Raw genomic sequence first — 16,270 nt, 5'->3', positions numbered from 1 at the left:
ATTCATAATCGGATAAGATTTCTTCACATGGTTGGCTGAATCATCATATTGCTTCTTGTGGCCCTGTTGATTTTCTGATTTACCACACTTGCATGATTAATTGCTTTTATATAATATTGTGCTGAAGATATCACTCTTGCTTTAAAGCTACTTATTGACAAATATGCACGGATTGGAAGACCCATCTAGGAAAAGAATGAAAGTACTTTCATGATCGTTAAGAAGCAACTGTGGAATTTTTAATCTGACACACACAACTGCTAAGGAAGAGACAACTGAATCACATGAATTAGGGTATGGATTTGTCAAACCAAACTAAATCTCTGAAGTAATTTGGAAGTTTAACTGAATTTATTTTTTTTTTAAATGATCCTTTCTATTTCATGGCTTCATACCAAAAGTCACACAAAAATGGCAAAAACTGCTCAGAAACAAAATGCACCAGAAATCCCAAATGACTACATCTTCAGAGTTCAATTTTGCAGGGGTAGTACTTACTATGATTAAAGCTCCATATAAGCAAGTGACTTGCCAGCCTACTCTAAACAAATTCCAAATTCACATTCTCAGTGAGTTTGTTTATTTTTACTACACAGCATACCAAAACCCTACTGCATACTTTTATTTACAAAACTAAATCTCATACTAAGTTCTTTCTGGGCAATTTGTTTTTACAATTTCTCCATTCAGTGCTTTCTACCCCCCAAAGCATTTTATTCATAGGCTAATAAGGACTTTCTTTTTCCAGTAACCATGGGGAGTCAGCAAAGCAGTTTTGGAACTTTACATATAAGGTAGTGACTACACTGCACAATGCCATCTATATAGTACAGATCGACTGAGTCCAGTTGCATACAGGAAGTGAACTAGCTGTGAAAGCATGGCAAAGCAAAGAGAGCTTGCAGGGGTCAAGACTGAAAACGCAGAAAGACTGCATAATCTTTGGTTTTTTCTTAGATTTGAAACTATTTGCATGCCTCCACAAAATCTCTAACAGTGTTTGAAATTAGGAATTGAAAAGAAAGATTTCTTAGAGCTCCTGTCTTAAAAATGGATGCACATTCAAATGGCAGGGGCGGGGGGAGGAAGGAAAAAACACGTTTGGCGTTGTGGCTAGCATTCATCTTTATGCCAAAGCCCTGTAAGACCTAAGGAGCCAAGAAAACATATGTCAGGAAAACTTGCTTGCAAAGTGCTTTAAAATTAGTTCTTCATAAAATCCAGTTGGTAATTATTCATTAAAATACACCCATGAAACATCTGATACCCACAGTGACAGCCAACCGATTTGTTTCAACATTTGAATGTGACACAACACAACCAGTACAATGCAGCACAGCATTCAGTAATAACAGCACCGTTGCCATCAGATAACTTTAGGGTGGTCAGAGCACCTAAACGCGTTTTAGCACTGGCTAAAAATCAAGGTAATGCTGAAGTTCCCCAGCTATTCAAGTTGTTTCAAATAAAGCCATTTCCTGTTCTAAATGAGAACAGTTTTCATTTTGACATGAAAAATTTGTAAGTATAAAACACTCTGCTGGAAATGAAAACAATACAACTCTATGCACTGCCTTCTCTAGGCATTACAGCAATGTTTCTGTAAGGTTACCTTATTTCATGCGTCATTTGGAATGTTCTACCAACATGTAGTAACATCATAATTGCTGTAATCTCTGTAGAGTCACTTCATGCATTATTTGACATTTACAGTTAATTTTCTATACATTATCAATTTTATTAATATGACTATCTTCTACTAATTTCCTACTGATCATTCAAGCCCGCAATGTGCCTTTTGTTATTTCTATGTAGTACTACACAGGTTGGAATAATTTTGCTTGAAAGCAATGCATTCCAGTTTGTAGTCTGCTTGCCACTCAAAACTGCATTTTTACGTCTCCTGTAAAGCTCCACTCCCTATGCACATGGCACACAAGGCTGCTTCTGGACAAGTTTACAGCTACATCAGTTTGACTGACTAAACCAGGCATTTGGAATATTTGCTAAACAGTAATACTGAGAAGGTTAAATCTCAGCAGGGCTCTCAGACAGGAACTGCATCTTGTTGTCTCAGGTTAATCATGTACCTAATTTGCTGATTATCGACTTGCTCCCACAAAGGATTTTACTTGGCTTGACATACCAGCACTGATCAGTGATGAACTGTCAAGTGTAGTTGTTCACTGCTTTACAGCTCATGTCCCTAACCTGCAGAAACAAGGATTTTAAATTTCAATTTTAAAATATCGTCTGGTGTCAACTTCAGACTCTTTTCGTTAATACAAAGCCATTCTGCTCCTTTCTGTCAGAACAAGGCTTCTTTTCACTAACTCAGGTCTGTAACAGCTTGCCTTTCTTTTTCCAAAATTATTTCTCTTGGTAGCAGCTCGGCTGATTTTTGATTGCTGGGCAAAAATGCCAAGCAATCTTTTGCTGTTGACAAGCACCAGGACCCTGCATGAATATGGGAAAGTAATTCTGCAGATTATACTGGTGGATTTCATTAACCCCAGTTATGAAAGAGGGTTCAAATTGCTTCCTCAAGACTGGAAAACAGGTTCTCTGAGGAGGAATCCGGCTCAGTAGGAAACACAGTTGATATTTCTCATTATTTAATTTAACGGAAAGGTCACGCAATTTATATCCTCTCCACATAACATGGAGAGAAAGGAGAGAAACTTTGCCTGATCATAGATGAGATGTAGATGAGATCTCTCAGATGAGAACATCATAATGAAACCTAGAACAAATACATTTCATCGCAGCGCAATAGAAATTAAAGTTCAGCTTGAATTAAAAAAAATATTTTGTACTGCCAGTTACATCCAACTGGATTTCTTGTAAAAGATACAGGCATACCTCCATCAGGTCTTAGTCAGAGAATTATAATTAACTTGTATTTATAGCTAACCTTGATGATTGCTTAGGAGCTTTCGTTGCCCTAAGTCATTTTCACTTCATGATTTATACTTTTGTTTGTTTTCCTCAACTAAATTGCTGTTTTTTTCACAGTGGAATGATAGAAGTGAGTGCCAAAATTCTGAACTAAATGAGACATACTCAATGAATTATGCCATTACCTCATTGCAACATTTAAAGATCCATAGACATAATTTCACCCTCAAGACAACATATTGAAGCATTACAGCCAAAATCAAAACATTCTTAAGAAGGGCTCCCACCCTGGAACATATTCTCTGTGCATATCTTCTGTGTTGCATGGATGTCTGGAAATGGCTGAAAATTAGTCAGTTGCCCTCTACAATTTCCCCAATTTATCTAGTCTGTATGGAACTTGATATGCTGTATGCTAACCTCTAGCTATATGTAAAACTGACCACTTGCCCTCCCCTCCTTGGGTTGTGGACTGCTGATCCTTATTTCTTACCAGTCAGATATATCCATTCAATAACTCACAGAACATTTTAAAACAGCACAGTACAGGAAGCTGATGGAGTTCGGATAGTCAGTTCTTAGAAGTAGAGGACATAAACCCATGTAAACCTTTTCTCTCCTCCCAACTCTATTTAAAATTTTTGGTTCTCAATTCAGACTACAGGCAAGAATAAACACCAAGGAACAAGAGGCAGTGCAGAATAGTTCCATAAATTTGCCTCACATTGGGAAGCAGATCCAAAATTCAGTTAACGTAGGTGTAGTTTTCTCCAGAAAATTAATTGGTTAACTGTTTATTCCATGAGTTTGTGCAGGCACATGGACACAGTTCACTTAGTATCGATATCTCCTTGCAGGCAATATGAACATATCTTCCCTATATGGCAATATCTAGCAATGCAATTACGTTAAAGCCTCTGGGCTTTTAGCTTAGATCATGCATTTTAACCATTTATGTAATTGCAGTTTGCTTTGCCAAATGAAAAAAAAAAAAAGCAGTAGCATTTTTTTTTAAAATCGGGGCAAGGCATCTAGAAATATGAAATGAGGCTTTCCCAAAAGGGATCACGGAGTTCTACATTTGATTTTTGAAATCATGTACTAAATAAAGCATTTTAAGTTTAAGTGGTAATTTCTGAATGAAGAACCGATTATTAGCAGCAAGGAAGGGGTCCCTTCCAAAAGCTGGTTGCTATTTCTGCTTCTCTTGCACTCTAAAGAATGGAGGCTCTTTCCTTTTAGTATGTGTAACGGCAAATGTATTATTTCTCATTACAGTTCTAATCTAAGTAAATGGGAATCCTTCCATTCACATTAATGAGTTTTCAATATAATAAAAAAATTTATTTCTGTAACAGAAAATATAGCTATATCTTCTCACAGCAAAGAAATTAAAACACCCACTGAACAATGTAGAAGAAAAAGATACTTAAGTTCGGACTCACTAACTTTAAAACTATGTTTACCTACAGCCCTTAGCTCTGTACTACAGGGTCACTGTAAAAATGCGGTGTTACTGAGTTTGCATCTTTGAGGCTGTTTAGAAATCAAGAAGAATTAGGTTTCCCAGCTGCAAGACTTGCCCCATGTCTGAATCAGATATTATACCCAAATACTGTCCTTGAGAAAAAAGTAGTAAAATTAAAGCTCTCAAACACATGGCCGCTGCATTATGTTCTCTAATATGGCTGGGTAGCAGCAATGCCAAAGTCTGTTGCATACCCCAGCAATGGCATTCCAACAGCCTGTGAAGATTAAAACTTCTATGAAGATAGAAAATTATACGTTAACACATCTAGCTGTGCATGCATTCCAACTGTATACAGTGCTTCGATACTGTGAGTTTGACCAACGCCACTCATCATTTTTGACTGGTATATAACTGGATAGGTTTATCCCAATTGGTGCCAAGATTTTGTCAAAGGATTTAAAACCTTGAGTGCCAAACTCCAAGTTATCTTAAAAACCTAAATGGCAAGAACATCACTGATTCTTTCTTTTATCAATGTACTATTGCTGTATGTAATAACCTAGAAATCTTAGTATCAGGGTGTTCAGTCAAATATCACAAATTAAGTAATTCCCAGGAATCGCTAAACTTGAGCTCCATAAGCTCCAACATAAATCTAGCATAGATGCTCTAAACTTTTGCATTTTGACATTTAAAGCCAACAAATACATTGATAAAGTACCTGGGCATGTGATGGTGGGAGTCCTCTTCTTATATAAACACCAAAAAGAGCATCCTTCCCTAAGGATATGTTGAACTTCAGGAACTGTGGCTGGCTGATATGGATCTGAGACCGCCAAAAAACTCCAGGGGGTACTTCCTGGGTGACCCTGCGGCCAACTTCTGTTTCTCCGCTATCTATGCTGCTATTCCTAGTGACCCATGGTCCTATAAAATAAAAACAAATATAAATCAAATGAGATAACTGCTTTTAATACAGGTATTTTTATTCATTCAAGATGAACGTCTGTGGCAATGCCACCTTATAAATCAAACTGTAACTTTCCTTTCTTATTCTGATGCAATGTGCCTGGTGTTTCAATCAGTATGTGAGAATTTGGCCCGTATATTTGAAGTACAAAGACTGTGAACCTTTTTCTGGGGAACATCTGCAATCTTCTAACTCCTCCAACCCTTTAAGTCTGTGATTGCTCTTTACTGATCAAATACAGTAGAGAGTCAATTAAGCACATACAAATCTCCCTGTGCTCTTTTCAGTTGCATCTTGTATGTAACAAGGGTATAAAAAAATTATCAGAAAGGTGAACTGCAGAAATAACTTCAATCTAAATGAACTGATTGCAAATTGTTATTATCATTGTTTTATATAGTAAACTAGTCCAATAAACTCCAGGTCAGAGACAAGAGTGTTGACAGAAGACATGACATGCACAGAAAAGGATTTAGAGGACAGTTTCTGTACCCTGACAAGCATCTTCTCCTTCCTGAAAGAAAGTTAGTACAACTCAATGTGCTGCTTTTTAAGCCTGAAGCAGGGACTATCTGCAAGTCTTTTTCCCTTGTGCTGTGGTTAGTTAAAATCCATCATTTGATGGTTCTTCAGCATGCATTATTGAAGACAAGATACAAGACCTTTCTGGCTGAGCGCGCTGGCTTCCAGCCCATGAAATAGTCAACTTTTAAACCATGGTGGAAATCCTTTCTGTTCTCAGCTGAATGAGGCTACACGTATTTTAAACATGGAGTGTCATATGTGAAGAGTTAGCAGTGCTTTCAAGCTACAGTATGTAGCAATGTTTGATTTTGTGTTCCATATTCCCAAACAACATGGTGAGAAATCCATTTTAAAATTATTACAACAGACACTATAAAGACCAGAAAACCACAGAAAATATCTGTTAACAATCGCAGAAATGGAAAGGTATCATTAATATCACTATTAAATACACACTGGATGGCAGTGATACCCCTGATACAACCTGGTGGTATTTGTTAAAAGCTCAATGTTTACTTCATGTTTTTTTCATGGTGTGATGCTATTTTCAATAAATGGCAAGTTACTTTTGAAATATATTCCAGCACTGTATGAATGTAACAGGGTGGCACAGAATGACATATAATTCCAGCAGGTAAGTACATAACAGCTTTTCTGTCTTGACTATCTTTAATTGAGAGAGCTGCAATAGCATGGTTTCAATTATAGATTCCAAATTATCTATGTTAGCAGCACTTACACTTGTACATAATGAAACAGATATTATGTTGGCAGTGTTTTGAAATGGTAAAAGAATGCTCTGAATACCAACTGCTATACAGTTTTTGGCAACTTGTTTGTTTTTTTCATTTTCTATGTTAATGGGTCTACAATAATATCACAGCACTAAGAAAAAAAAAAGCAGAAGACGCTGCAAAGAAAGGAAAAATGGCTGAGAAGGTCAAGCAATGTGCCTTCAGAGCCGCACAAGAACGCAGGTATCAACCAGATTCAAACATGTCATGTTTTGTAAAAACTATATTATTTCATTTCTAATGGATTACTGCAACAGAGGATGTCTCCAAGTTGCTACCTCAATGAAGTCAGGCACCATCTCACTAGATTTTAAATTCGTCCTTACCCACAGGGATAGGAAAACCAGGTACAGAGCACATAAAATCACCTGTTGAATGCTATACTGGAATCACTGGCAGAGCTAGGAAGTCAGTGTAAGGCTGAGGGCTCCTTCATCTCCTTTGAGTATGATATTACACTTATGTCACTTCACAGTTCCAAGTTATGGTAATAAATGGTGATTTTTTTTTTCCAACATTCTTAAAAATTGTGCTGTAAATTATTTTTTTGGAAGCAGACTCTGCATACTTAAATGAACATCAACTGCATCTAACCTGAGAACAGACTCCCTGACACACTCTAAAGAACCTTATTCTTCAGGATCAGTATATCCAGAGCCAAAGTGAAACAGTCAAAGAAAAAGCTATTTCCAGGCATTATTATTATGATAGAAGCTGTGTAAGTAATAAAGGTGCAAAGATTAATAGACCAGTGCCTCTTCCAGTATTCTCTGTCCACAGACTCCTTATACTCAATAAATTATCTGAATTACATATTTTTTCAATTTGGTTAATTTCATGTCTACAACAAAGCTGCTCCAGTCCATGGAAGCTAGTGCAAACCTTTGACATACAGAATACGAAAGTCAGCAAGTGTAATCTATTTCTGAAATCCACAAGTAAAATGGGTGGGAATCTGGAGCTTAGATCTGTTTGAAATCATTAGCCTTCCCCCATGTTGGAATCTGCTTCTCACTTAGTTCCTTTTTAAGCAAAACTTTATCTTTATACCTTTTAATACAGTATATATATAATACTTTATACTTTTTAATACAGTTCTAGAATCCAGTGGAGCAATGGTCATGTATATTCAGAGATATGGCTTGTATTAGCAGCACAAATCTAATATTCCAATAGTTAAAAAATAAGCAGTTTATAGTCACTTACCTCATGTCATAAACATATATATAAAAACGTGTATATATATATATATCTATATATCTATATATATCAGGGTTATTAAGTAGTGAAATGGCTACTAACACACATAAATAGCCTATGCCACAGAATAAGTTTTAGAAAAACGAATCCTTGTCAGAGCACTTTAAGAAGTGATGTGGTGTTAGAATGCCCGCATGCATACATCTGCTTTACAAATTACTGAGTCACGTGTTTTTCATTTACATCAAGTAGAGATTATATTGAATATTGCATCAGCCATTGTACCTCACTTTTATCCAATGCAGCAAGCTTACTGAGCATGCAAATGGTAAGACCACCATAGTCTCTGTTGGAGATTATGGTTTCATTAGCTATTAGAGCAGCTCCAAACCACCACCGTCAATGACTTTTGCTAATTACGTTGCTTCCAAGTCTGCTGAGTATATATTCCCTAGAATTACAATTTTGCAAATAAATTTAATTCTTATGGAGGCTCAAGTTTTAGTATTTCTTGTTGAATTTAGCCTTAGCCTCCTTTGGTTTTCCAAAATTCTCTTTTGTATTTCTATCTGGGAAAGGGCATCTTTCAGGAGTCAAGAATCCTCAAATACATCAATAAAGCTAAAAAGAGAATATTCCAGTCATCAGGACAACCAGAGTTACATTCACACTACTTCAGCATGCACCTCACAGGTAAACAAATATATTGGATGCCACACTTTCCCAACAAAAACTTATTAGAAAAAGACAATTCCTTTATATTTCTCATGAAAATTTTGAAGTTGTTAGCTTAAAAATTGGTGACAACTGCAGGTAGAACAACCAAATTTTTAATTCTCAATCAGCCTAGAGACATGATTCAGGTTCCCAATACTGAAATGATTCAGTTCAGTTTGGCATTATCTTTGGAAACATCTCCCCATCCATGCCCTTTTTTTTTGCTCTACAACATGAATGACCTGGTTTCTAGTTGTCCAAACCACTCCTTCTGGAACACTTCAGTGTCTCAGGAAAATCTACCCAGGAGGAGAACTGTGACAGCTGTAGGGGTTCGACACAGTAGAGGAATTTAAGAGCAGATTAGATGAGCAACTATCACAAGTGATCAAGATATACTTAACCTACAACAAAGAACAGATGGATGACCCCTTATTTTCAAGTCTGTATTTTTGTAGTGTGGCATGCCTCTGCTTTATATCCAGCCTGTGCCATGTCTGTGAGAAACAGCTGCTGCCTCACCTCTGGCATGCTGAAAGGGATCCTTATTTTTGCTTTTAAGAACTTAATACATGACATCCTGTTTTTATGGCTCTACATTACAATGCTGAAATAACACAATTTAGAGATGATTGAAGTTGTACTAAAATATAAGTTTTATATTTGCAAGTTTAACTAACAATTTAAAAAGTTTTAAGTCCAGCAAGCTACCAGAGCTCTAAAGATTATGCATTATTGAATCATACCCTCATAAATTCCTGCTGAGTTACTCCTGCTGGTAGGAGACACAAAACTAGCGAGAGCATCTTGGTTCTACTCCTTGCTTTGACACAGCCAGTGCACCTGAGTTGGTCATGATCTTGATGTTCTCAGATGACTACTTGTAAAACAGAAATATTAACAACGACCTCTTAAAAATTCTTACCTTGAAGATAAGTAATGCAGAGCAGTCACATAAAAATACTACAGGAGGTGTCTCAACACTGGCCTCTTCATCTTCCCTCCTCCCCAAGTTAGAAATACAGAAGTGAAATGCAAAGTAGATATGACCACTGAACCTCTTTTCTTAGTTAACAGGCTTAAGTTTATTTTTTTTAAACCTGAAAGGAGAACATCATCCTAGCTTTATATTTGCAATGCCTTTTTCTGCACTAACAGCTTCACTTATAAATTCTGTCTCTAGAGACTCTTAAAGTAAGCTTTTTTTTATAGCTCACTTCAGTCTTCATCTCCTAATGTAGAGAATGTACCTTGCCACCTGACTCACTCCCCTCCAGCTATTTTTAGAAGCTTTTCCATTTTGATGGACCACTGCAGATCACATTGAAAGAACATCAACTGTCTTTAAGTGAACTTACAGATGTGACAAAGTGACAAATCTGGGAAGAAAGACTAACCCAAACAACTCATGCTATTGTGAACAAATAAATCCCAACATCATTATCTCTGCTGTCAGTGACTGTTTTAGAGTTTCATCTGTTTATCTCATAACCCCATGGATACTTGGGTTTTTTTCCTGTGATTTCCTCTCTATAAACATCTACAAAAGAGAGTTTTAAAAGCGTACTTCTTCATCTTACCCAGGGGAGCCATTTCAGTCACTCAGTCAAACATATATTTATCAACTAAATAACACTTATTCATTTAAACTGCTGTGTTATTTACCCAGTTGAATTACTATTTTGGCATATACATTTGAAAAGACTGTTTTAGCACTCAAGTATATTTGCCTTTGAAGCTATCAAACAGGCAATACATGACAACAGCAATGTAAACTCCCCCTGCTAACTTGTCAGCAGGCCTCATCTTTGAGCTGGAGGTCGGTTTCAAGGTGGCAGCTGATAGGACATGCCCAGTCAGCCTTTAATTTAACTGATGGCAAGCAGTGTCAGCTCTGGAGGCAGATCTGTATCTACACTGAAACCAGATACACTTCAGTATTTATTATGGGCTCCTCTCCCATACTGTAGTTAAAATTAAAAAATAAAAATGAAATCTGGCGACCAGCAGTGTCACGCTACAGACATCACATTTAAATAGCAATTAACTCCAGAGCTTTGACTGTGTGCCTTTATAACGGTGATGACTGTAAATTGCGTCTTGATAACACTCTTGAAAAAAAACCTAGCAGAATAACCGTTCCAACGGATCCATAATGAACTACCAAGATAATTTGGACAATTTCAAATCAAATATAAGGAATAAATATCACCAATGTTGGTTCAAGAGAATTCTCTTTCCTGTACCTCTTCTCTTCCTGTACCTCTGCATTTCTTACAAATCACTGCTGCAGACGTAGCTTTCCTTATCGTTTTATCTAACTTATTTTTCTGGTGTTGTTTGTTATATAGTTAGGGATTTTCACAGATGACTCAGAATTCCAGAGAAATTCATGGTACAGCTGTGTAAAGGAAACTATTCAATATAAAAATACACTCCACTAACTTTTTGCCAAAAAAAGAATACATGGGAATTACTATGTTTTTCAACGACAGCTTGATTTTTTCCTCAGGTAAATCTGCTACTTACATGACCAGACATTTCTTATAGTTTCAGAAAGGCAAACAAAAAAAAGTAGAAAATGTCTTTTTTATACAAATTTCTTCAGTGGAAAAATCAGTGCTATGCACTATTACCACACTGATCGCTTCCTGTATGAACTTAGGCTTCAAAATATCTCCTACTAATACCTAAGTGCCCTAGGACCCAAGTGAAAACAAGATTCTTTTTAAAATGTGTACAATAGATTGACTGCGGATGCAAAACAAATTCCCACAGCTACAATAAAGTACAAAGTCAGGAAATGAGAGTTTGTCTGGAGAAGCTGCTATGACACATCTTGAACTTCAGTTGTGCTGAAGATGCTGAGGTACTAATGAGCTCTATTTTGTAAAGTGAAGAGGAAAGAAGCTTCTGAATTTATATGAGCTTTCAGAAGTCCGGTAAAATAGCTTCTGAAACAAAATCAAAATCTCAGATTTTCTGGTCAGTATCCCATACTTCTGATGTGGTGAAAGGAAAGAAATTCTGCAAAGAGAGGATCTGCTTAAGACCACTGCTCTGGCTAAGCTGAAGTCAAACAATCTGACCCTGCAGGTGGAATTAAGAAACGTGCCTTAATACCCTGATACACCTAAAAATTTAGGCACACTTTCACATTCATATGGGCATGGCTTCACAAGGTTCATTGTTTTCAGAATCAAAAGAAATTATAACTGAAATAAAAGTAAGATCTGTTAGTCCACTGCATTTCACAAAGAACAAATATATACTAGCATGAATTTCTACATCAACATAACACTAATCTCTGATGGTATATAATACACTTCATCACCTAACTTTAAAAAGAGCAACTCATAATATCACCATCAACACAATCACAAAAATAAATTTCCTCTCCTGATCTGTTGAACTTAGTCAAATGCTTTGCTTTTGCTAAAACAGCCCTAGAGCCTGGTATATTGTCAGAAGACCACATCTGCAAGCCTTCATAGCGTCCATATTAATACTTCTGCTTGCTAACATGTTAATTAAGAACTACATTACACTAGCCACGTAACTACTTAATAAGATTAATCCACCTGGAAAATGATGGCATGTCTTGATTAAATTGAATGAGGGTAACAGAAGTGACATTTAAAATACATTGAATATTCTTACATTTTGATCATCTGTTTCAAAGCATCTGAAAGGAAATAGTAGAAACCAAAAGATTCATGTTGTTTACATTGTTAATGAGGTACGAGGTTTTAATCTTTTTACCTTTTGCAACATGACAAAGAGTTCCCTCCAGTTGTTCCTGGGTCCTTATACTCTCTGATGAGTAGGATTAGGTTTCAGCAGAAACACAGTTGGGGGTAGTACCAGTGTCTCAGACGGTCAAGTCAGGGCCTATTCTATTTGCATCTGAACCCCAGCTCATCAATACGCAAGGGTGGCAAATCTTCCCTTTTAATAATTTTGTTATTCCTTTAACCTTGCCTGTCTGCTGCGTTGCTAATAAAGTATCTTAACTATTAGAAATTAATAATTTGTGTGTGCAAACCAAAATGTGTCTTGAAGCTGTAGCATCTGGCAGAGGTCTCAACATCATTTGGAGAGAGCTGAAGACAACCTATACAGCTTCACAACGAGTGCTGAGTTTATCTTTCCATATCTATTCAGGGCAATTTTCTGCTAGATTAGTAGAAATCTGTTTTTCCCCTCTCTCATCTCAAGCAAGTAAGATGGTGTCAAATTTAACAGCAAATTTAACTTAATTTCATTATTGCCATTATATTTACAATGCTGAATTTGATAACTGGAAGCAAGCTGATTTTGATAACTGGAAACAAGTATTTTTCATGACACTTCAATACTTTACCATTTAATTAACTGTAATTGTCTTTTTGAAATCCACACACTGTGGTAGACCTAGTGAAATATCTCATGACCTGAGCATGAACCTGAATCCAGCTGGTTGGTCCAAGGAGATGCAAACCCTGGATTACGTGAGTATCAGAACACAAATTCAAATCTAACTTTTCCAGTTAGTCAGTATAGGGTAACTGAAGTGATCTTTCAGGTCCACAATCCTTGCCCATAATTATCTTTGGTGTCTTTTAAAATGTGGGTTTCTACGATCAGAGACCACAATCTCTTACTGTGTTTCTCAGCTTTATAGAATCTATAGCAAATAATCAAGATAAAAAATACTAAGTCAATTTTGAATTAGTAGAAAATCTGCTAAATTTGTAAGCACACCAAAGACAATATGTCATAAACAAAAAACTCTACACCAAAGCATTCTTTACTTGGATTTGCAGCTGGAGTTAGTTTGGATATTTCCACATAAATGGTAGTTTATTTTCGGTGTCCTCTGAAATGATTAAAGTTGACTTTTATAGTATATTCTGTCAATTAGAAAGGAAACAGCACATAGATAGTCACAGATTTTATGGAAATGTGTGTCTAGCCTACTACATAATTTTAAATGTAGAATATCTTTTTGGCATAGATTAACAGAATCCAGGCACAAAAAAATCCCATAAGGTCATCTAATTCACTTCTTTGTGAAGAAGCAATTATTCCCAAACATGCTCGCTTGCTTTTTTTTTTTCTTTTTCCCCTAATTTAGATTTATTACACCAATATTCTAACATTATCCTTATGCAACTGTAACAGACAAATGGGTTTCACTCTCAGAAAGTTTTTTTTTACTGTCATTACTACCTACCTCATGCCTGTAGCAATTCCATGGCAGTGCCAACTTTTTGGTTTTTATGTACTATGAAGGGATACTACCTTATCGTTCGTATTAAGAAAGGAATTTTTCTTTACTTTTGTCTCATAATCTAAACCCCTAGTTCAGCACAACTTCCAGAGCCTAAAGGCAAACCCAAAAAGCTATCTTGTGCTTTGTTTACAGTCAGAGCATGGTGGACTTCACTTGCAGTTTTACAGCAGCGCTGAGGATTTTTCTACCCATTGCACTTGCCTACTCTTTTCAGACATCCCCAGTATTAGCGAGATGTAGTGTGTAATTACAAAAAACCCGCAACTGTGTTATCTTAATAGTGAATTTTGTTTTCATTCAGATAGAAAAATGCAGTAATAAGGTAATTTACATCCCTCTTAAATTGCAGTTTTATTATTTCATACCAGGATTTAGTCTCTTAATAAGGAACAAGCAGATCAAATTGAAATATCTGGGTTTTTTTTTCCTTTCAAATTGCTCTACTTTAAAATGCCTTGCTTGCTGAGTAGGCACAGCTTGCGTTTAAGTGGCCGTTCTCAGTCTAGGGGTTAAAGGTTTCTTTGGGAGACCCATGTTTTGAAAAGAATGGCTTCATCCTGAGTTGTGTCAATTATAGAAAGGTCACTCTCCACAGCCAGAGCCCTGAGCCCTGAAATGGTTGTTGTGTTAAAAGCTGTCAGACGCTTTCCTAAAAACTGCTGGGATAGCAATATTAACTTGGACATAATAAAAGGAAAGGTGAGGTAGAAAAACTTTTCACTCTTCCCTGCTGTAAGAATTTGTCTTTTAGATAATCCTTGTGTTTACCCAAACCTGTCATTCATATTATTCCACTGTGGAAGATTACTTGCCTAAATATTGTTCTTCCCCCCTTTCCCCAGATTATCAACATTTCAGCAATCTTCTACAAAATGTCAGAAGAACAAGTAAACTTTTCCACCATGCTCTGAGGACAGCTAACTGCAGCAATTTAAGACACAACTAGCAGTTCCCTCTCCTTGTCTCCTCTACAGGAGGCTACCACTCCCCAAACAGCCGGCATCTCAGCCTCTTCAAATGTGCAAAGCTAATTAGAGTGGGGCTGGGATAAACTGCCAGAATTTGCACTGAAGTGCCCCAGGCAGATGAGCAGATTCCAATTCAACAATCCTGCTGCCCTATATTTGCACAGAGATGGCAACAGAAAGCTGCAGGGGAGGGAATTTGGAAACGTGTTAAACACTGCAGTTGTCTGCTAAGTGACCATAATTGCAGACCTGAGCTCTTCAGGTTCCTGCCTAAAACCGTCGGGTCTCTCACCTGTGCACAATCTGGAAGAAGTTCAGCAGTAATATAAACATTCTGCCTTGTATTTAGGGATGCACTGTTCGTCCAGTTTGACCTACAGTCAGTCAGAAATGAAAGCCAAGCCAACAAAGAGCTGTCTAAAAATCTCCAGGTTTTTGCCACCACTAGGATGTAGGATTTCATGAAAAGAAGGAAGTCAAAATTAGTCCCTCCACAGAAAACGTGAAGAAGCTGAGGTGGAGCAGCATCATTTATTGAAAACAGAAGCAAATCCATGAAATGATCGGGCACACCAAAGAACAACTCAGCTTCCTTTCCCAGCTCCATTTTACCTGATTTTTTTCCCAATACATCCAATGCAAGTATCTCGAGTTAGCATTTGTTTCTAACACTTGCTTTGGCAATCAGCAAGTTTAACATGAGCCGCAGGTCCTGAGAGCCAGACGATGCTCAGCTCTGAGCAAAACTCTTCTGTTGACCAATAGCAAGTGCTCTTACTTTTGTTTCAGTCACCCCATCCCACCTCCACAGTACGCTGTGGCCCGTGAGGTCCTTTGACTAACTGAAACGTTCTGTTCTGTCTTCTTATCATGGTTTTTGTAATAACCAGGAAAAGCCTTATCGCGATGTAGCAAAGAAAACACCTGAACCTCACCAGTAAAAAGCATTCAACTTAAATGATGAAAGTGCTTTTCATGACATGTAATTTCTCTGTCTTTTTTATATGTATATATATAAAATTTTCTCAGTTTGAGAAAGTATTTGTTTCTGGATTTTCCCTCATTCTTCTCACTGCCCTGTCTCCACCATCCTCCGCTGAAACACCGTTTTTCTTCAGGAGAAAAAGGATCCATTTGTTGCCCGCATTGCTGGTACTAATATCGCAGGACAGATTATCCACTGCGGGCCAAATTCCGCTGTCCCCGATGTTTCCCATTAGAATTACATCTGAGAAAGAACAAACCCCGGGACGTGGTCCTGGCTGGAAGCCAGAGTTCCTGACTTCTCCCGAGCAGTACGGTGTCCTTCTCCCACTAAGTCGAGCTTTTTCTTCTTCTTTGAGCTCTCTAAGCTACACCCGGCCACAGGACGCCTGGCCAGGCGAGCGCACGTTTTCCTGACAGAGCGCTTCCTCGCCAGAGCCCGAGGGGACCGCCCCTTCGCTGGCGGAC

General features: G+C 37.3%; 1 protein-coding gene across 2 annotated transcripts in view; it reads right to left on the bottom strand.

The window, feature by feature from the left end:
- The window catches only part of TENM2 (teneurin transmembrane protein 2), a 544,454-nt gene that overhangs the window by 116,071 nt on the left and 412,113 nt on the right, over positions 1-16,270 (bottom strand). For both annotated transcript variants that reach the window (XM_010579129.1, XM_010579130.1), the window contains one exon: positions 5,091-5,296. In XM_010579129.1, coding sequence (XP_010577431.1) covers positions 5,091-5,296 — 206 coding nt within the window. The remainder of the gene's footprint in view (positions 1-5,090; positions 5,297-16,270) is intronic.

Source organism: Haliaeetus leucocephalus, unplaced genomic scaffold (assembly GCF_000737465.1).
Source record: "Haliaeetus leucocephalus isolate CR32 unplaced genomic scaffold, Haliaeetus_leucocephalus-4.0 Scaffold656, whole genome shotgun sequence".
NCBI classification, from domain to species: domain Eukaryota; kingdom Metazoa; phylum Chordata; class Aves; order Accipitriformes; family Accipitridae; genus Haliaeetus; species Haliaeetus leucocephalus.
This window is presented reverse-complemented; position numbering and strand designations above follow the sequence as displayed.